The sequence below is a fragment of the Cetorhinus maximus genome, chromosome 17, assembly GCF_964194155.1.
Source record: "Cetorhinus maximus chromosome 17, sCetMax3.hap1.1, whole genome shotgun sequence".
In the NCBI taxonomy this organism is placed as follows: Eukaryota; Metazoa; Chordata; class Chondrichthyes; order Lamniformes; family Cetorhinidae; genus Cetorhinus; species Cetorhinus maximus.
Genome location: NC_135895.1, coordinates 95,456,949 through 95,479,686, shown reverse-complemented (window position 1 = coordinate 95,479,686; position 22,738 = coordinate 95,456,949). Strand labels below are relative to the sequence as shown.

At 45.1% G+C, this 22,738-nt stretch overlaps 1 protein-coding gene across 1 annotated transcript in view; it reads left to right on the top strand.

Annotated features, from left to right (window-relative positions):
• LOC144692608 (zinc finger protein GLIS1-like) overlaps positions 1–22,738 on the top strand; it is a 470,450-nt gene that overhangs the window by 219,817 nt on the left and 227,895 nt on the right. Inside the window, exon 4 of the mRNA XM_078561640.1 lies at positions 713–1,802. Coding sequence (XP_078417766.1) covers positions 713–1,802 — 1,090 coding nt within the window. The remainder of the gene's footprint in view (positions 1–712; positions 1,803–22,738) is intronic.

Sequence of the window (22,738 nt, the reverse complement as noted above, 5' to 3'; positions counted from 1 at the left end):
TCACTTCAAAAAGCTCAGAGTACTAGCTCACTTCAAAAAGCTCAGAGTACTAGCTCACTTCAAAAAGCTCAGAGTATTAGCTCACTTCAAAAAGCTCAGAGTACTAGCTCACTTTAAAAAGCTCAGAGTACTAGCTCACTTCAAAAAGCTCAGAGTACTAGCTCACTTCAAAAAGCTCAGAGTACTAGCTCACTTCAAAAAGCTCAGAGTACTAGCTCACTTTAAAAAGCTAAGAGTACTAGCTCACTTCAAAAAGCTCAGAGTACTAGCTCACTTCAAAAAGCTCAGAGTACTAGCTCACTTCAAAAAGCTCAGAGCATTAGCTCACTTCAAAAGAATGCAATAATTACAAAGAGTGCCAGTAGTTATTCTATAAATGGATCAAGGAGCATTATTTTACTATTACAACTATTGTGACATGGATCAAATTGATAGAGTTTACAGATAAACTACCCTTTGGTTTAGATCTTTTTTGACAGTTTCAGTCTACAGTAACGCAATATTACACTCCTTTCATAGATAGAAGATATTAGAAAATTGGGAAAGATATATTGTCTCTGAATTTATTTTTGGGAATGTTCGCACAGTTAAGGAACTTGTAAAACAAAAAATAAAACTGCAAAAAAGCAGAGAAATGGCAAAAAAAAATAATATTTGTGCTCAGCTATGTTAGATTGGAGTCTCAACAAGCTTGTGGCTGTTTTTGTTTCAGGTCTCTCGCTTCTCAAACTTCATTAGCTCCCAGTGCGCTGCGTTTGGATGAAAACCTCCCAAACCTACACATCAAACAGGAATGGTCACACCTCCTTTCTGAGAACGAAGGGGTTTCCAATCATTCTGAGATCGGAGATGCCAACAGTCTGCCCTCAGAAGCCGAGGCACTGAATAGCAACTTCTCTAGTTCTTATTCATCATATTTCTTCAGCAATGACTCCAGCTCCTCGCTGGGCTTTGTGTCAAGTGGCAGCCCTCGTCACGTGGCCAAGCTGCAGCCAGCCAATGTGAAGAAACGAGCGGTTTCGATATCACCGCTTTCAGCTGAAGGGTTGGACATCACGGCAATCATTCGCACCTCCCCAACATCGCTTATTGCATGCGTCAACGGAATGCGGAGCAGTACCAACGGTCTGTTCCCTCTCTCCGGAGGAATTGGTCACTTGGGAGCTCGAAAGAACTGCAGCCCACAGTCCTGCTCTGTGTTAGACAGCCAGTGTAATTTGCCTTCCCCTGCGTCGTCACTGTCCTCTTTCCCAACACGCAGTTCTGAGCAAGAGGGTACTGAAGGTGAGCCCGTCCCTTTGCAGCAACCAGAGGAAAACATGGACCTTGGTCTGGTAATAGGCAACATGGTTGTTCAACATGGAGTGGCAGACGGTTGCCATAAAATAAACTTTTTCAAGCATGAGCCTATTGATGAATATTCACATGATACAAAATTGTTTCAGCACCACCATGGGCCGCCTCCCCCATACCATTCTCAGCAGCACTTTGGTCAGTCTCACGGGACCATGACTCACTTACATGAGCTGCCACCTAATGGACATATTCAGCTTGATGATGGAGGTGAGTTGCCCAAGAACAATGGGAAGCAGATCTGTCGATGGATAGACTGTAACACTGTCTATGACCAGCAAGAGGACTTGGTGAGACACATTGAGAAAGTGCACATTGATCAGCGAAAAGGAGAGGACTTTACATGTTTCTGGACTGGGTGTGTGAGGCGATACAGACCCTTTAATGCTCGCTACAAGCTCCTGATACACATGAGAGTTCATTCAGGAGAGAAGCCCAATAAATGCATGGTAAGTCTACTTGCATTACTGTTGTGACAATTCCAGCAAAGTATAACAGCAGAAATGTGGAAGCTTTTGTATTGGATAATTTCATGAGGCTCCTCGCAAGCAATGGAAATAGGCCCTACTGTGTCCCTTAAACTTCAAATACAGAGAATACTCAGCAGGATAGTAATAGAATTTACACGTCCAAATTTACATTGTGCCTGGAGAGAGCACTTTGAGGTGTAATACAGATAAGGATCAACAATTGGTGATTACAGGTCTACAACTAATGGATATAAAAACAAAAAACTGCGGATGCTGGAAATCCAAAACAAAAACAGAATTACCTGGAAAAACTCAGCAGGTTCAACACAAGGGTCATGAGGACTCGAAACGTCAACTTTGTTCTTCTCCGCCAATGCTGCCAGACCTGCTGAGTTCTTCCAGGTATTTCTGTTTTTGTTTTACAACTAATGGAAGCTGTTTGAAAACTTGAGAGGACGAATTAAGAAGCCTATCTCTCATTATTAGAGTGTGCTGGCTTTAAGTGTGTTTTTCCTGCTGTGTATGCTGTGAATAAACATAGTGACCACATTACACTACTTGTGCAGATTGATAGGCACAATGGGCGAGCTCTTTGGACCAGTGTTGATGACTTTTTTTAAGGGCCTCAATTCCAAACATCTTACAGTGCGACCGTTCTCCAGAATGCTGCCACATACTCACTGCCCAATGGAGTGAGGGGGACAGGTGTCCAACAGCAATCCTTCACACTGTGAGCCCTTGGCTTTAGTCAGGCTGCAACAGGAAGCTGCTGAGTGGGCAGTTTCTGAGATTGCAGTTCTGGTGAAAGGCCATAAACTTGAAACTTAAACTCTGTTCCTCTCTCCACAGACGCTGCCAGACCTGCTAAATGTTTCCAGCATTTTCTGATTTTATTTTATTGTAACAATGTTGTGTTTCTGGATGCTTCTGGCAATGTTTTCAATATTCATTTTATTTTCCCTAATTGCTTGATTTTCAAACATCATGTGGTGTCAGCATTTCCTACCTGCAATGACTTTGGATTAATACAGCGCTAAAACCCTGGCCAGTATTGCTTGTCCTATATTACCTTGGTAATCTTTAAAACTGCCGGAGAAGGAGAATGGTTTGGCCCAAGGTAATTCAGGTTTAGCTGTATTTAGCATGTCAATCATAAGCCCCATTAGCTCCTCGTTATGTTTTGTTTTACAAGGTTCCGTGCAATGTTTGAGAAGATTTCACCAGGTTTGTTATTAGACAGATAAAGAAGTAGAGCAGACCCCACCTCCAGTGACCCCTACCACCTCCTTTAATTCAGCAATTCAATGAATTGAGTAGCTGATCCACACATACCAGCAGATTCCCAGATTTGATATTCATTAGCAGATCTCATCTGGGAGGATCATAGAGATGTTAGAACTGGCTTCAGTATCCTATTTTGGGCTTGTAAAACAAGGCTGGGTTCCTGCTTTTGTTCACTATTGCTGTGCTGGCATATATGTGAGTGTGTACACGTGTGTGTGTGCATGCCCACACCGCCAGGGTAGAATTAGACTAAAAGATGATGCCCTCACGATGGACTAGCCTAGCCGCCAGCATTCATTGTATTGGCTTAAGCAAGGATCGGAGCTTATAGGAGAAGGTCCCAATTTAGGGAAGTAACTTTATCATAATTCATAAAGTAACATCAGTTCTTCTGTTTGCAGCAGTTCATGTCCTGGCTGTTTAAAACCTGTGCCAGCTAGATGTCTCCATTGATATGTTTAATATAGATTTAAGAGCAGTCAAGAGAGCTAGGCTACATTGCCTCTTCACCACTAAGCACAACAGGGCCATCACTATCAAAGCAAAGGGAATGTTTAGCTCACAGTTAACATTCCAACTCTTTAATTTGTCTATCAAATAATATCAAACCACACAACAATTACCTCAAAGGTTTCAAAGTCAGAGTTGGCTGAAATCAATGTTTTTCTTGGATGTTTGATTTAGTGATATTGTACACGAAACCAGAATTAAATAAAATTACAATAACATTCGGATTAACTATAAAACATGACAGGATATTACACGAAATGGGATAAATTATGTGGTTTCCTTTCAAACATTTTCAGTGCCTCAAGCCAATTAGGGGGAAAAAAAGCAGCAAATTTAATGTTGTTTGACTGAAAATCGACCTAATTTCTTACAATTCTGTTTTCAGAAGCTGAAAAAAACATGGGTAATCTATAAAGAAACTAATAGTTTGTAAGGAGCTGATTGTTACTTTGGCCAAGGGCCTATTCCCAATATCAGATGCTGGCTAAATGTGAAGCAGCTGTTTAAATGAGAGAATTCCACTTGAACTGGGAGAGGATTTAACTCCTGGTTATTTTATGGAAACTGTTGCTGGATGGATAATAAAGGGATTAAATAGGTTTCTAAAAGACATTGGAGTTTTTTAACTCCAATGTCTCATTAGTTTCCTGTGAGCAAATAGTTTGGATTCCAGGTTAACATTCAAATTCTGCTGTACTAGATAACAAACACATCCATGGCAACCGATCCTATTCTCTGTAAGAATTTGTTGCACTTTGCAATTCTAATTTCCTCCACTTCTCCGCCCTCTCCTGAAGGCAATAGCTTGGTTGCTAAGGTACGGTTCCGCAGATCTTGGCAGCTTCTGCTACCATGCCAAAGTGGCCACCCTTTATATGCGAGTCCAGACTTCAAGAGTCGGCAAGCTATTGCTGTTTAACCTGATGCTCCCTTGAATCTCTGTCTACACCAATGCACTTTCCAGTGGCCGTTGCTGTATATTATAATTAGTGGGAACCCTTTGGAGCCCAGTGATACTGTGGCCAATTTTAGTGCCCTTTCTACCGCCCTGATTGAATTAATCTTACTCAGCACTAACTGGGGATTGAACCTATGGCCTTCATAGTCAGTACAGCCAGGTTGCTTCAGTTGGTCTTGCACTTACCCACAGAACCATTTTTAAAGGTAATTTATTCTTCAAGTTACTTGAACATGACAAAGGCCAAATTGAATCCTCAACCTCGCTGCAAGTAGCAAGATAACTGTGTGTGGCACAGGCCCAACAGTAGTTTGTTACTTATCCAGTATCTTGTTCTGCGGAGCATTGCTAAATGATATCTGTCCACCAGAGCTGAGGTTACAAGACTTTGAGCTGACGTTTAGAAATTCTCCTGTAAAGCTGCATGTAGAAAACTGTACTGCTTATGCACAAGGATCTCCCACCATCTCACCAGCTTTGATCTGAATAAAAGATCATCATTCTTCAACCCTTGAGAGAATAAAAGTTTTGAATAGTTTGAAAAAATTAGTGGTCAAATTGAAATAATATCACTAAGTCTGTGAAGCAAATCTGTTATTTTGTACTTGCCACTGATTTTCACTGTAATAAAAGTTGCTGCAGGAATCAACTTCTGCTGTGTCAAAGGGAGTGATGAGTAATTATGAGTGAGTTTGATAAAATGACAGAGGGCAGTAATGGTATCACAAACATCTTAAACCCTTTTGAATGTGAGTAAAAAAAAAAGATATGTTAAGACATGGGCCAGAATTTTACGTTTAGTGTGCGGACGCGCGCCTGACGTGCACGTGCGTAATATGGTGCGCGATGACGTTAGGTGTGCGTCCCGATGTCATCGCGCACACACGCGATATTTCGTTCAGCGGGCGTGCGCTGAAGTCGGCTGCGCACCCACCGATAATTGAAAGGCCTATTAAGACCATTAACGAGCTAATTAACTTGAAATTTACGCTGCCCGTCCAATCTAACGGTTGGCGGGCAGGCGAAAAGGCCAAGCGGCCTTTACAATTTTTAGGAAATCCCATCCACAAGCGGGATGTGGTTTTTCCTAAAGCTAATACAAATTAAATAAAAACTTTATTTTGAATTTAAAAACATGAGGGGAGATATTTCATTAAATTTTTATTGTGTTTATTATTATTTTTAAAAAGGGCTTCAATCGCCCTGAGGCAGCTCCGTGCCTCAGGGAGATTGAAGCGCTCTTTTGCGCACGTGCACGAACCTGCGCGCCAGGCCCGCTCTCCCTCCTCCCCCCCCGCCCGCACAGGTAGCACTCAGTGCTGCCGCTCGAGATCCGCACAGGGCGGGCCTTAATCGCGGCTTCCCGCCCGCCCCCTGCCCGGCTCCGCCGAGCCCACCCGATGAGGGAAAAGTTTTGGCCATGAAGTGGGACTGAATGTCAGACGTGTCAAAGTGCATTCGAGGCAATAAAGTAATCGAGTCACTGTTGTAGGATAACAGAGCGGCCAAATTATGCACAACAAAGGCCCACAAACAACAATGAGATACATGATAAATGAAACTTTTTTTTGGTGATGTTGGCACGGCACCTAGAGAACTCCCCTGCTCTTCTTCAAGTAGTGTCATGGAATCATTTAACACCATCGCAGTTTAAACCCCAGTTTAATGTCTATTCTGAAAGATGGTACCACCGACAATGTAGCAGTCTCGCAGTTTTTCACTCAAGTATCAACTCAAGTTAGGTGTTCAAGTGCTACAGTGGGTCTTGTGAGTGCTACCACTGACCCAAAACTTGGCTTGTGGGATTTATGTTATATTATCATTATAATATTTAACACATTTATATCAAATTTATTTGCCTACCATTTGCACAGTGGAGTTAATCCGTGCTGTCTTGATTAAAATAACAAAGAAAGGAATTTCATAACAATATAAAAGCAAAATACTGCGGATGCTGGAAATCTGAAATAAAGACAGAAAATGCTGGAAAAACTCAGCAGGTCTGGCAGCGTCTGTGGAGAGAGAGACAGAGTTAACGTTTTGAGTCCGTATGACCCTCTTTCAGAGCTCTGAAGAAGGCTCATACAGACTCGAAATGTTAACTCTGTTACTCTCTCCACAGATGCTGTCAGACCTGCTGAGTTTTTCCAGCATTTTTTGTTTCAATGTCATAATAAGATCAGTATTACACAGCTTAATTTCTGGGCTCCTGTGGGAGAGTGAGGGAGGCTGCACAATTTTGAGGTTCTGGGAAGAGATGATTTAGTGTAGAAGACTGAGTCTGGATTAAACACTGTGAGGATTCAGGGAAGAGAAATTGCGTGTAGGACAGCATATGTGGAGTGCTGGAGGGATTAGAAAAAAGCAAGTTCGGAGGAGAATTGACCATTCTAGTATTGATAAGAAAGAAGACCAATTGTGGTAGAGAAGTGGCTATGAGGCTAATGTTGAAAGCGAAAGGAGAAAAATATCTGGCACAAAAAGGGAAGCTGCACTTTGCAGAGGCAGCTCTAGCGATAGTGGAGATGTTGGAGTACTAAGTGAGGTCGAATTAGGCCAGAGGCCAAGAATGTCAATTGATGAAGATAGATTTTGGTATTGTTCAGGCTGGAGTTTTAGCTGGAAATATGAAAAAAAGATGCCTGGGAACCTCTCATCTGTAGGTTGGCACTCTATATAAAGTCATCGAGTACCACAGTAATCTACAGCTTTACTTTTTTTGTTAAAAAATGTTTAAATGAGTAAGCACAGGATGAAAGAAGAGCATTTTCTGGATGATGATGTCAAATTTATGGGCACTTTAATAATGTGCAAATAGCAATGCCAGAGAAACTGAGTTCATTGAATAAAAATTGTAAACCTCTGTCCTTATCGTTGATTTTAATGTCTTCAGTCTGTAACCAGTTTCCAGTTACATTCGGGCACTGGTAATATAGAATGGGTACATCAGTGTTTCCAGGGATTGGGGAAGTTGTAGGCGCTGGAGATCCCCACATGGCTGGTGGGAAAGTGTCTCCCTGCCTTTTCCATCCACTATATAACCCTGGGCAACAGAAACATGCAAAATCCATCCTGATTTTCCATGTTCTGCTCCATCTCTGCTATTCTGCTGTGACCATTCATATATCTTCTGGATCTTGGATGCATATTTTATTTCTCCAATTTCCCACATTATGCCTCCTTTTGATTTACATCATTATCATTTGTCATTTAGTCATCTCCTATTCTGCATCTAATCACTACAAATCAATCTTTTCTTTTCTTGTGAACATGATCATTCTTTTGCCCCACTTCCTTTCCCCTTGCCTTGCTTTCCTTATAACCTTCCTATAACATCTGCAATGTCTTCAGGCTCTGACAAAGGACTGAAGCATTAATCTTTTCCTTTCTCCACAGATGTTGCCTAACCTGCTCAGTCTTTCACAGAATCTTTACAGTGCAGAAGGAGGCCATTCAGCCCATCAAGTCTACACTGACTCGCTGAAAGAGCAGTCTACCTAATCCCACTTCCCTGCTTTATCCCCGTAGCCTTGCATATTCTTTCTTTTCAGATAGCAATTTAATTCCCTTTTGACTACCTCAATCGAACCTACTTCTACCACCACCCTTTCAGGAAGTTTGTTCCAGACTCCAACCACACTCTGGGCAAAAATATTTTTCCTCACATCACTTCTACTCCTTTTGCCTATTATTTTGAATCTGTGCCCTCTAGTTCTTTATGCTCTCTTGAGTGGAAACAGTTTTTCACTATTTACCCTGTCCATACCCCTCAGGATCTTGAGTACCTCTTTCAAGTCTCCTCTCAACCTTCTTTTTGTCTCCCCTCAGCCACCTTTTCCAGCATTTTCTGTTTTATTTCATTAATATTTTTCCCAGGCCTGGTTTCAAAGCAATGCTGGATGTTGAGTCTTCAAACGTTCTGTTTTATGCATATCACGGTGAAAGGCATTCCCATTTGGGCACTCAGAGTCAGAATCAAGTATTTGCGAATCAGATATGGGTTCGATGAACAATGAAGCTCATTTGTGCTCTCTCCCTTCTCCAGAAAGTGTAGCCATTGCACCATTGTGCCATTTTCCATCTTCACATCAGTGAACCTTTGGTATCTTTGAGTGAGATTTTCAGTTTAGTTCCGAGCTTGTTCCCACAAGGATTGAGACTACCTAACTTTACATTAGCAGGGGTGTTGTTGTGCCATGACTGCAACATGTGAGAATCTACATTGTCAAAGGGGATAGATGCAGCCCCAACCATGAGTTCCAAAGGATGCGTTGCCTACCAGGGTTAAGGACATCTCCTCACAGCTGGAGATGAACTTGGACTGGGAGGGGGAGGATCTAGTTGTCATGGTCCATGTAGGAACCAACGACAGGTAGACATAGGAATAATGTTCTGCTGAGAGAATTTGCAGAGTTAAGGTCTAAATTAGAATACAGAACCCCAAAAGGAAAATTTCTGGATTGTTAACTGAGCCACATGCCAATTGACATAGGGTCAAGCAGATTAGAGAAATAAACATGTGGCTCAAAGAGTGGTGATTATGTTAAAAATATGTTAAGAAGTGTAATTATTTCAAACTTCTGGGAACCACAAGGCATAATAGGCAGGTAGAAGTTTTGAAATGCATGTATGCAGCAAAACCTCATTGTGCTCACAATAACATACTTGTAGAGGTCAAATTTGATGAAAACTGCACGTTGAACTAGGGAAGGAGATCCTTGGTATTGGTTGCAGTGCCCACATCATTCATAACTGCCTGCAAACAGCAGCTGATTATCTTCTGATTGACTTGCAGTCCGTTGCCGTTAAAGTTTATAAATACATTCACATTCGCACTGTTTGTGGCTATTACGGAAAGATCTCTGCCGATTTGTCAAATTCTAAATTGCTAGGCCAGGGCAGCGCACAATTCCTTATTCTTGGACCAGCGCCAGATAGAATTTTGTGATTTTTTTTATGGGCTGCAAGTATATTTTCTCTCTCAAGGCAAATGCCCAACATTGTTGAAGAAGGTCTTCAATGCCCCTATGAGACTGTGGCTTTCTTCTATTGCTATTAAGCAAACAGTCATCTTTGAGGAGACAGTGGAGGCAATTGAGAAAAATGACTTGTCAGTGACAGAAGTTGCACTGCGTATTGGTTTCCTGAAGATAATTTAACGGAGAGGCTCAGAGGAAGATTTGTCACCTCAGACACAAAGACCCCTGTTAGAGTCTGGTTGAGAGTGGGGAAATTAAGGAACAAGGAAGAGGAATTTTTCAATGCAGTCGAGAATTTCTTCTCAACATTATTTGGAGCACTGGGAAACTGCCTTTGAGTGCACAGAAAAGCTTGAGTGGTAACCTGTTGAGAAACATGCCAGGGATAATATTCAAAACAGCCTTGCCACTTGCCACACAAGAATTCCCACCCTAAGTTTAATAAACGAGAGTCGTCTTTTCGATGAAAGGGCAATTGCAAACCAGTTATCCCCCCATCACATACCTGACTGGAACACGAAAGCACCTGTTTCTGAAAGGTGGCAGAACATTTTTCAAGAGATGGACAGTAAGACAATAGGATACTCAGATCTGGAAAAGTTGAGTTCAGTTTGTGTGTGCCAGACACCACAGCCCCTGTTGAACGTGTCTTTTTGTTCATGAATGCAGTTTGGTCACCTGAAAAATCATGTCTCAAGAAGGCTATTTTGTTCGTGTGAGCAAATTTTGACCTGGACTGTACTGCATTCTATGACAAGCTGCTGAAAGACAAGTGAATCCTTCAAAAAATTCCTTCAGGTGAGAAATACGGTCCACAAGAAACATTGCACTATGGAGGACAGCAAGCAGGCACTTTTAAAGAACAATTACTACCTAATTGTAACTACCATAAATCGTGGCGTAAAGGTCGACTTGGCATATAAGATGACCTCATTTTTCCATCTCCAAAAATCATATTTTTGCATATACTCAATGTATCAGATACCCCCCCTTTTCAGCAATGACATGCTGTACTTGCACTAGTCGTCAGCTTCAATTTTTTCACCTCACAAATGCATGTTTACTTACCAGTACCTTATAAGCGAGTGGAAGGGATCAAGCGGGTGATACGGGCTGTGTTGCGGAGATGCACTGGGCTTTAAGACAAGCCCACTCTTTACATCGGATACCGGTGAAATTTCAAAATGTCGACCACCCACACGCACGCCAGCGGTTCACTTTTATACTGGGTTTAAAAGTTGACCCCCATTTTTGGAGGGATTTTCCAAGGCTTCAAAGGTCATCTTGTACATCGACAACCGGGACTAACTACTGCACGTGCATAAGAGCCGGTGTGATGGCGTCAGGTCGCAAACACACTGGTTTCCCATTATATGGTCGGCAGTTTGCCAGCTATTTAAAAAAAAGGTAACGCCAGTTGAGCTTGTTAACAAGCCAGTTGGCCCAAATATTACGCTGCCCGTACCATAATGCAGTTGGCGTGGGCAGGTGAGCGAGAGGGCTTTTCATCAACACCCGCCCCCACCTTGACCCCCTCCCTAGAGTGCCTGATCCCTCCCCGCCCAAAAAGGCCTGACTTACCTGTCTCGGGGATCCATGCTGCCTTCTCCCTGAGCCTGTTTGCAGTCCCAGCAGAACCCACTACTGACTGATTACCTGATTAGCGCCTGACTAGGATGAACTTAATGAGATAATTACACTGATACTCTACATGTATGTTTGAGCTCTGAGTGCTTGATGGGATAAATTAGAGGTCGGTGGGGATGAGGGGGGGTGCTTTACTCTAATCTAATTTGAGCTATCCTGAGCTTGGAGTGCTTAATCCTGCACTGGATGCCAGAAATAGGAATGTGTTTAATTGCAGAGCACTGACACTTGGAGCAAACAAAATCGCTTCAAAAAAGGAAAGAATGTTTTTAAATTTTAACCAAAGGTCATTTTAACATTAGTTATAGATATAATTTTCACAATGCACTTGCACAAAGGCTAAAAACAATTTGCACTGTAGAAAAGTTTAATGCTTCTCTGTATTTTTATACTTTTAATGTGTACATGTGCTGGAAATGACCCAAGGGTATCTCCCACTCTTCTGTAAATATATTTTATTTGTTTTGTGGTCATCTGTCTGTATTTTTATCATCTGTAGTAATGAACCAGGTTTTGGTCACAGGACATCATTGAGTTGACACTAAAATAAATTTGCTGATATTCAAAGTTCTTGTGTCAGTAGTCAGGAGTCTTTGAACATTTTCTGGGAAAAGGACCTTTGGAGTCAAGAGTAGTCAGAGACCACTGATTCCAAACACATTGTGCAATCTCTTAGGAGCTCCTTGATTAGTAGCACCCTGTTTGCAACAACAAGCTCGTGTATTCAGCTAACAGTTAACTATGTTAATATTGTACTTTACTGTCTTTTAAGTTATATTTTTGGGAATATATCATTTGTCCTTTGTTTTTCTGCGCCACTAGCTTGTAGCAAGCCCCCACTCTGCTGCTTCTCTGGCACTAATGCTCCCTGTAGCTGGTAACCAGCAGGTACCACGGCTGCCAGAGAATGTTTTTCCCTCCCTGCCCTCCCCCACCTCATCCCCCACCTTCTGTTCTCTCCCCTCACCACCCCCCCCCGCTTCTCTCCTCCTCTCCCTTCTCTTTCCGTCTCCCCTCCCCCCTTCTCTCCCCTCTCCTTTCCTCTCTTACCCTCTCTCCTTCCTACCTCCTCCTTTCTCTTCTCTCCATTCCTCTCTCAACCTGCTCCCACGCTCCCTTCTGCTCTACTCCCCTCTCTCCTCCTCCTTTCCCCTCTTTTTCTCTCTCCTCCCCTCCTATTTCTTGACACCCCCCTCACCCTCTCCTCTCCTCTTGCCACACCTCTCCAAACCTGGAGGATTTAAATTAGGAAGAGAATTTGTGTAAACTAAGGTAGTATCTCTGCAGCTTAGAAGGTTAAGGGCGATTTGATTGAAGTTTTCAAGATATTAAGGGTAGAGAGGAAGAAACTGTTTCTGCTAGTTGGGGAGCCTAGGACTAGGGGGCATAGTCTAAAAAGTATTCAGACCTTTCAGAAGCAAAATTAGGAAACACTGCTATATACAAAGGGCTTAATCATCCCAGGTTCGCACTAGGTGCGGTAGCAGGTGGTAAAACAACATTTTACCCGCTGGCCGCAATGGCGGTTTTTCACGCTGTATCGTCCCAAATCCACCGCATTAATTATACATTCCCGGTGAACACACCATTTTCATGGCAGGTGGGCTCTCATTTGCCCGCCATGCCATCACTTCGCCACTTTAGCACACCAGGCGCCATATTTAAAGTCCTGCCGTGCACACACCTCTCAGTGCTTCCAGCCCATGACTGCTGCAAAGAAGACATGGCCTTGAAAGGCAAAAAGACTGCAGCCCTGAGGTTCTTTGACGCGTCCCTCGAGAGCCTTTTGGACACAGTGGAGACCCGTCATGATGTCCTGTACCCCTGCTTTGGCCGCAGAATGGGCAGCAACCTCACTAATGCAGCGGTGGTCAGAGCCAATACCCTTCAAAAGAGGACAGCCACCCAATGCCATAAGAGGATGAATGATCTCCTCTATTCCGCCAGGGTAAGTCACTCTTCTCATCACTCTCAACTCACACGCTCACAAACTCATTACACATCCACCGGGATCTCACTCACTGCCAGTACAAGGTACATCACCGTTCACTCTCTCATACACACCTTCATTGTCCTCATCCTGTCCATGGGACCACTCACCACCCACAGATGCCAGACATACTTATCATCTGGCCTGGCAGGCATCCTGCTTACACTCTCTCCATCTGTATTCATGCAGGACAAGCTGGCACACAACAACAGGGAGAGGTCACAGACTGGTGGAGGAATGTCTGAAATCAAGGTCCTCATGGACTTTGAAAATAGAACCATCAACCTGGACCGGTCCTGTGCTGACCGTGAGGTCGGCAATGCTCTACCAAGTGAGGATCCAGCATTGCAGCATCTATCAGACAACCATCCTGTGAGTGATGTTTCCTGTTTCACAGGCCACCATCATGCACTAATTATCTCTCCTTGGTTCCGCAGGCACATCTGGAAAACAGCCGACAGAGTCCATGATCCAGGACCTCCAATCAAGCCCCGAAGAAACCTCTGAAGAGGAACCTGGAGGCTCCCTCCTTAAAGTCCCGTCACAGCGCTCACCCGCACCCTCCACCAGCGCAGAGACACACCTCGGAGGGACCTAGCTTTACAGTAGCCTCACAATCACAATCTGGTGAGCACATCGCATTGTCAGATCCACTGCAGGTGGAGGCAGAGACTTCCCAGGTGTCCGGCACTCAGAGGACTGCTGGAGACCAGAAATTTGCTGAGTTTGAGCCACATGACGAGTCTCTGGACTTGACCACGTCACAGTTACTGGAGCTGCAAAGATAGGCTCAGGAACATCAGGAAGGGATGTCCGCTGCACTCCTCAGATTGCAAGGCATGATGGAGGAGTCCGTCTGCTTCAGGCTGAGGTGACCACACCTGCATGCCAACACACCGAGGTCAACACTGGTAGGATGGCGGCCACTATGGAGACCTTGGTCCAAGACGTCGCTCCTGCACTGCCACATGGGCTCAACTCCAGCGCTGTTGCCATTGTTGGCCTCCAACAGTGTGTACGTGAGAGGGGTGCGGGTCAGCTCGATCTCACTCCAGCTACCCCTTCCCCTCAAGGAGCCAACCAGGGACCTTTGGGCATCCGTAGGGAGGAGGATCAGCAGGTGTACCCGCTGGGGCCATCCATCCAGGTGACTCTGGGAGTGTCCAGCCCATCCGAATCCCCCCTTCCTGTGACCTCAGCAGCTCCAGCTCCACAGGCTGAGGAGGGTGCCACTGCCACACAGCAAGACCCTGAAAGCAGGCCCGGGGCTTCTTGGTCTCGGCCCTACAGAGGACGCCGCCAAGGTCATCCCAGACAGGGCGTAGCAGTCAGCAGACTGCCTCCACATCTGCTGTGGATGGCCGGGGAGCACCAAGACATAGCGGCAGGGTTAGGAAGGTTGAGAAGATGTAGTTGCGCAGTCTGGGTACAGGTGTTAATCACTTGTACATAATGTTCACTGTTGTCAATAAACTCCCAAAAATGTCTCTCTGCCTGTGGCTCCTTGTTCTGATGAGCAGTGAGATGTGAAACCTTTCTGCACAAGATAAAGGCAGGTGTCTCAGTCCAGGGCCTCTTCCCTGTGCTTTGTGCAGCCTTCAGACCAAAGTGATGATTCGGCCTCATGCTCCCTGAACACATTACTGATGCCTGCACCTCGATGGAGCTTGTCATTGCTGCCAGAATGTTGTGGGCAGGTGTCACAGAGTCTCTCATTCTCTCTGTGTGCTCTCAGCATCTTTAAGATGGGGCTGGCCCCCATCTCTTCAGCATCTGTGACCGGTGGTGCTGTGCTCCTGAAGGGGGCAGGTGCTGAAGGCTGACAAAGGATCAGATGCATTTAAAGTTTCATGTCTGCGTCTCTCTGATATGACCCTGATCACAGAGCGCAAGCGAGCTGCCCTCGGCCAGACACGAGTCAGACATTCTCAGAGGTTATGTGAAGACCTGTGGAGTGCCCTCACTACATGTCGTCATCATCCTCCTGCAATTGAGCGACTATTAGGGCCTCCACCGCATCTCCATGACAGGAGCATTATTACAGAGGGTATGTGCGCTGCCAGAAGCCAGACTGGAGTCAAACGTTCACAGATGCGATGTGAGGATCTATGGTGTCTCCTCACTGCAGGTTGTCTTCATCCTCCACAAATCTAGCAGCTATGAGAGCCTCCCCAGTGTACTTGCCTCGTTTAGCCAATGCAAGGGCCTTATCCCCATCACTGTCACCTTCGAAGACTTCCTCACTCTCGTCACCGTCGATGCCCTCCTCATCGGAGGAGACCTCCAGCACCTCCATCTCCTCCTCAGCCAGCTCCTCTCCCCATTGCAGCACCAGATTGTAAAGGGCGCAGCAGACGCCGAGGATGCCCTTGTGGTGGTCGCACCCTAGCTGCACATTCAGCGAATGGAAGCCCTTGCAGTTGACATAGTTGACCGCGTGTTGAGATGGAGATCTGAGCGCCATTTGAGTGCAGTCAATTGCACCCTGCTCCTGTGGGAAACCCGAGATCGGGGCAAATCCAATTGCTCTTGCATCCTGGCTGTCCTGGTCCTGGGTGAAATGCACAAAATTGTGTGTCCTTGCGAAGATGGCATCTATGATTTCATGGACACATTTGTGAGTGGAGGCTTGTGATATCCCACAGTGGTCACCTGCAGTGCTCTGAAAGGAGCCATAGGCATAGAAATTGAGCACCGTGGTCACTTTCATGGCCACTGGCAGTGAATGCCCTCCATGTCCCCGTGGCACTAAATCCTGCAGTAGCTGGCAGATGTGACTGGCCAGTTCCCTAGACATGTGCAGTATTCGGCAACACTGGTTCTTGGTCACCTGCAGGAATGAAAGGCGGTGTCTATAGACCCTGGGTCTAACTAAGCACCAAACAGTGACGGCTCACTGGGGCTCTTTGGGGGCGTGTGCTGGAGCACCAGCCGCCCCTTTCTTCCAGATGCTGCTCCTCCCTCTGCACAGCCAGGCCCCTCAGTCGCTTTCTTTTCCATTGTCTTTGCTCTCTGTAAGTCACGATGCATACATAAGAACATAAGAAATAGGAGCAGGAGTAGGCCATTCGGCCCCTCAAACTGCTCCACCATTCAATAGTTGATTCATAGTTGATCTGCCCCAGGCCTCAACTCTTCTTTCGTGTCAGCTCCTCATAGCCCTCGACTCCCTGATACTTCAAAAATCTATCTACCTCCTGTTTAAATACTTTCAGTGATCTAACCTCCGCAACTCTCTGGGGTAGAGAATTCCAGAAATTCACTACCCTCTGAGAGAAGAAATTCCTTTGCAACTCAGTTTTAAATGAGTGTCCTCTTATTCTGTAACTCTATCCCCTAGGTCGAGATTCCCCCACTAGTGGAAACATCTTCTCAACAGCTACCCTGTCAAGCCCCCTCACAATCTTGTACGCTGTATGGCTAGGTCACCAGGCTCCATGATCCTGACGTATGCCTCCTGCAGGATGAAAGAGAGAGACATGTGGGTTAGCATGGGTGTACTAAGAACCTGTCTTGGTTAAGTCTGAAGGCCCCTTAACACATCCTGGGAGTGCTGGCCACCACTTAGATGGCCACAGATTAGGACACTGCATGGCTGCCCAAAACCCCAGCCAACTCCATCCCACTCCACCTGACCAATTGGTGGCAGCTTTTCCCATTGGACTGCATGCTGTGCTCTCAGCTCAGGTGCAGGCATTCTCCTAACCCACACTGCAAAGCTGCGCTGTTAGCTTGAACCATGGGAGAGGCTGGTCCAAACTGGCATGATGACATTGCAAGGGGCTGTGAGCGCCTCCACCAATGACTGCCCCATGGCCGGCTTTAGCAAGGAGATTGTACAATGTGTCCAGTTGTCCAACTGTTCTGCAGTGCACTAAAACGCTCATTACTTTGCAGCCTGTACCCGAGGGGTGAAAAGCTCTGGAGCACTTGGCGGCACTTTCATGTCTCTGCGTTGCTTGAGTGGGCAGAGAAGCTAGAGGCCGGACTCCAATCATGTCAATGTGGCTGTGCCTGAACTGTCTCAGCTGCAGAGGAATGGTCACTTCCCTCGCCCACCCCACTCCCCCACCCTGCATGTGCTTGTGCGCTACCTTCAACTGCAGGACACCCCTTGCTCCCCACCAACGCGTCTCAACCTTGAAGTCCAACAGGCGACCCGGGCGAGCGCTCTGCAATGTCACTGTGTACTCACCTTCAATTTCCCCTCAAAGTGCGGCCCGCCAAGTGCATGCCTTTTATATGCTGTTGTGAAACACATTGGGATGCAATCATGCCGATGTGGGCAGATGATCCAGTGGTGGGGGGTGGGGGAGCGATCCCAGCGGGCTGGGTTTATAATGATGTGCAGATCTATTACAGTGAGGTTCCCAATACTCATGCCACTAAACACGCCCGGTGCCTGTGGGCACGGAAAATCCTGGCCAAAGAGTGGTAGAAGTTTAGAATTCTCAACCATAATAAATAATAATTGATACTAGATCAATTAGAAATTTCAAATATGAGATTGATAGATATTTGTTTTCCAAAGGAATTAAGGGACATGGGGCAAAACACGGAGCTAGGTCACAGATTCACCATGATCTTGTTGAAGAGTAGAACAAGTTTGATGTGTTGAATGACCTATCCCTCTTCCCAAGTTCCCATGTACATAGGGAGCTTGAGGCCGGTCCAAGATTGGGCCTCGTTAATATTAATTGAAAGAGTTGCCAGTGGTGGTTGCATGGACCGCTTTGCCTCACCACTGTCTTGGTAAAGGTGATGGAGGGGAGGAAACGGGACAGTGAGGAGGCAAATGACCAGGTTGGGTATGTGGAGGTACACAATCAGGATACTGTGGAGTCGGGGGAGTGGTTCATAAGAGCACTACTGCTCCTCCTGGATCCACAGTTAACTTTTTAAAAAAACATATTTTTGTTAAAATCCTTACTTTTTGTTGCTGGCCAGTGACCAGTAGCCATTGCTTAGATCAAACAGCTGCTAATGAATCTGGAGCAGAACAGGCCTGGTTTGTGCTCCGGTTCATGATGTTTAATTTAGCAGAGGCAGTCTAAAACAGAGATGCAGGAAAATGACTGAAAACTGGCCCAACCTAATATTGGTTCAGCTCATTTTCAGTTGTCTTTTGTGAGCATAAAAAAGGCACAGCAAAGTATTATATTCACAGCTATTGACTGACGAGACTAAGAAAAGTCTATGTGGCGTGTACATGCACAACACTTCATAACTGCTGAACAAGGCATAAAACCTGAATCAATGCACAGAAAAGCATGTGACTAGGGTTTATTAATAATTCTATACTGTCACAGGAATTTAGAGACTGGTAAAAGTGAAAATGAGCAATTTGTAAATTTGAATTTGGAATATGGCAACAGTTAATACCAGAAATGTGACTACACAGGGGTTCAGCGATGTGTTCCAGTGTGCTTTCATCCCAGATGGATCCAAATGTAGAAGCACCAAAAGTGTTTTCTTTTCCTTTCGAAAATATACACATTGACAAGGTTTAGTCTTGTTCAGTTCTAAAACCCAAAATGTGAGCAGCAGCCAGAAACCTTACAGGGATTATATATCACAATCCTTGGGGTCTGGAGTTCAAATCGCAGCCTTGACTTGAGTTGCATTTTCACTTCCATTGGGAAAGTATTATTTATTCCTGGTCTGTCACTAAGTACAGCTTTAAACAAAAGCTAGATTGTTTCATCTCAACAGGGAGAGAAAACCATTAGGACAAGTTCCCCTCATACAAGTGCCTGTCAGCTATTTGTGGATAGGGATTCACTATTGCTATGGAGACGACCAAAGCTCAGACAACATCCCATCCTTCATTTAAAGGCGAAAACGCACACATATATCTATGTATCTGTATGTGTTATTTAAAGTTTTACGTATGGACATACTGGCTATTGTTACAATTTTTGAGTAGTGTTTTTTTGTCAACATCTTTAATGGAAATTCCATATTGGAAAAATTATAGTGGAAACACTAAGTAAACATTTGACTGTTACACATTGTTGATGGACTACTTGAATCACTCACAATCCTTTTGAAAAAAATGTGATTGCCATTTTTTGAAGATAATTGAAACCATTAATGCACACAAAATAATATAAACCAAATTGAAAATTCCAGTGGTTACTTATTTCACAAAAGCATGAATAAATTTATCCATTTAATTTGACTTTGTGTATTTTAATGTTTTCATTAAGAAATTTATTTGAAGGTCTCAGCCTCTGCCTAAAACTTGGCCTTGGACTTGACAAGGGCTAAATTTGGTAGCGCTCAAAAATGGGCACAAGGATCGCAAAGTACACTTAACTTGTGCCCATGGATTGCAATGCAGACAGCATGCCACCTTCGAGCTGCCTGCTCATTTCAATGATTTCAGTGCCCAGCTAAGAGACTAATATCATGAGTGGCTAGTACCATCTAAAGCCAGCCTACACACCTTGTTGAGGAAGTGCATTGTGACTGGAGCAGTGCTGGTAGTCATGCAGAAAGTGACTCTCACCTGGAAAATATTAGAGAATGGCACATAATGAAAGAGAGTGGACTCCAAGGTTTTCAGACACTGCATTGGCGACTTTGCTTGAGAAGATGGAAAGGAGGAGAGATGTCTTGTATCCGCAGAGGGTCAGGAGGCCCTCTAGACACATGCTCAGAAAGCAATGGGAACAGAAAGCCATGGCAGTCAATAGCAGGAGTTCAGTCCTGAGAACCTGGATGCAATGCTGCAAAGGACATGTTGTCCTCGCACGAGTGGTCAAAGTCAGTATAAGTGCATCTTCAAATGCCAAATTGAATCAGCAGCACCCATTAGCCTCAGCCACTGCTCAATGCAGCACCCTCCCTTCACTCACCTACTAACAACGTCTATCAATCAGGATTCATACCTGACACTCTCATTCTCCACTGTATCCTCACACACTTAGCACAATCTTTGTAGAGACGAAGTCCCGTCTTCACATTGAGGATACTCTCCGTCGTGTTGTGTGGCACTACCACTGTGCTAAATGGAAATAGATTTTGAACAGATCTAACAACTCAAGACTGGGCAACCATGAGGCATTGTGGGCCATCAGCAGCAGCAGAATTGTACTCAACCACAATCTGCAACCTCATGGCCCGGCATATTCTCCACTCTACCATTACCACCAAGCCAGGGGATCAACCCTGGTTTAATGAAGAGTGCAGAGGGCACGCCAGGAGCAGCACCAGGTATACACAAAAATGAGGTGTCAACCTGGTGAAGCTACAACACAGGACTACGTGTGTGGCAAACAGCATAAGCAGCAAGTGATAGACAGAGCTAAGCAATTCCACAACCAACTGATCAGATCTAAGCTCTGCAGTCCTGCCACATTCAGCCGTGAATGGTGGTGGACAATTACTCACGGGAGGAGGAGGCTCCACAAATATCCCCATCCTCAATGATGGGGGAGCCCAGCACATCAGTGCAAAAGATAAGACTGAAGCATTCGCAACTATCTACAGCCAGGATGCTGTGTGGCTGATTCATCTCGGCCTCTTCCGGAGGTCACCAGCATCACAGATGCCAGTCTTCATCCTGCTGAACTGGACTAGCTATATAAATACTGTGGCTACAAGAGCAGCTCAAAGACTACGAATCCTGAGAGTAACTCACCTCCTGACTCCCAAAAGTCTGCCCCCACTTCTGACCTAATGATGGAGGGAAGGTAATTGATGAAGCAGCTGAAGATGGTTGGACCTAGGAGACCTATCTGGAGCAACTCCAGCAGTAATATCCTCGAACTGGGATGATTGACCTCCAACAACCACAACCATCTTCCTTTGTGCTAGGTATGATTCCAACCAGCCGAGAGTTTTCTCCTGATTCCCTTTGATTCCAGTTTCGCTAGGGGTCCTTGATGTCTCGCTTGGTCAAATGCTGCCTTGATGTCAAGGGCTTTCACTGTCACCTCACCTCACTTGTTATCGGCCAAGTCCATCTTATCATCCTTGATGGTCATCATGTACAAGTTTTCATCTCTCCGATCACTCTCCTCCCTTCCCATTTAACTCTAGAGCCCATTGTCTTTGTATCCCTGTGGTCACCCTCGAACCGTTTTCTGTTGATGTCCCCATGCCCCATGTCGACCTCACCCCTCCCCGCCTTGAACTCCTGTGCTCAGTGACCTACCAGGATTCCCCCTATGAGCCCATCGGCTAGCCCTCTGTTATTTACCAGTTCCCCATTTAAAGGCTGCAAATGCCTCCCTGACTGTGACAGTGTAATCTGCTATGCAGTACCAAGTCAGCAACCCAAATGTGTGAGGAACTAACCACGCCCTGCACACCATGCTGTGCACAACTGACACAGCACAGATAGGCCCTTCCCCCTCCTGGACTGGGATCAAGACATGCATGCCAGGCATAGCCCTGTAGCATGATCCGCACTGCCCCAGGATTGCCTTTAAATTCTGGCCCTAACAATGTGCTCCACACTGCCCTGGGGTGGAAGCTGGGAGGCTGGCCAGGAAAGCATTGGCATAGTCAAGTCCAGAGATAACAAAGCTATGGATGAGGATTTAGCAGGAGATGAGATGAGACATTGGTATAATTGGGTGATGTTATGATGGTGGAGTCATTTTGGAGTCAAATATGATACTCGGGTCGCAAATGACCAGCCTCAGATGGTTGCCAAGACGAGGTATTGAGTTGGTAGCTGGAGTTGGGATGCAGAGTTTATATTGGGGGCTGAAAACAATGATTCCAGTCTTTCCAATATTTAATTGGAGGAAATTTCTGCTCATCGAGTACTGGATGTCAGACAAGCATTCTGATAATTTAGAAACAGTGAACAGGTCAAGGGAGGTGGTGGTGAGGTAATGCCGGGTGCCGCCAGTGTACATGTGGAAATTGACACTTTGATTTTGGCTGATTTTGCCAAAGGGCAGCATGTGGATGAGCAATAGGAGGCGGCCAAGGATAGATCCTTGGGGGAACCAGAGGTAACAGCTTGGGAGTGGGAAGAGAAGCAACTGCAGGTGCTTGTCTGGCTATAGCTGGATAGGTATGAATGGAACCATAAATCCTAAACCATAAGCCCTAAATAAATTATTTTGATGTGAAGTAGTTTGACAGTGACATGGTTTCCAAATCTTTGCTCCTGGTGAATTAGGTATTTGTTTTTGGTTCAGAATTCTAGCCTAACTGCCCCTGTGAAGCTGCAAATAACCTCTGTTCCTCTTGGTGAAAGGTGGCTGGTGCTGTGGTTTCAGTATGAGATGAAAAGGCAATTTGTAAAGCACTTTTTAAGAATAGCTAAACTGTCACCAACAAGGGTTTTGACACTTTGCAGCCTGTATCACACGCAGATCTGATTTCATCACATTCATTCCAGATTCCTGTGTCTGTCTCCCTCTGTCTGCGTTATATTTCTTTTTTATGTGGTTCTTTCTGCATTTTGCCTCCCTATGCTTTCTCTGTTTCTGTCTCTGACTTTACTGCTCTCTGCTCATTATCTGTTTCCCTCTCTTAATATTCTTTCTCTCTGCTTTCCACTCCTTCTATACTCTGGGTTGCC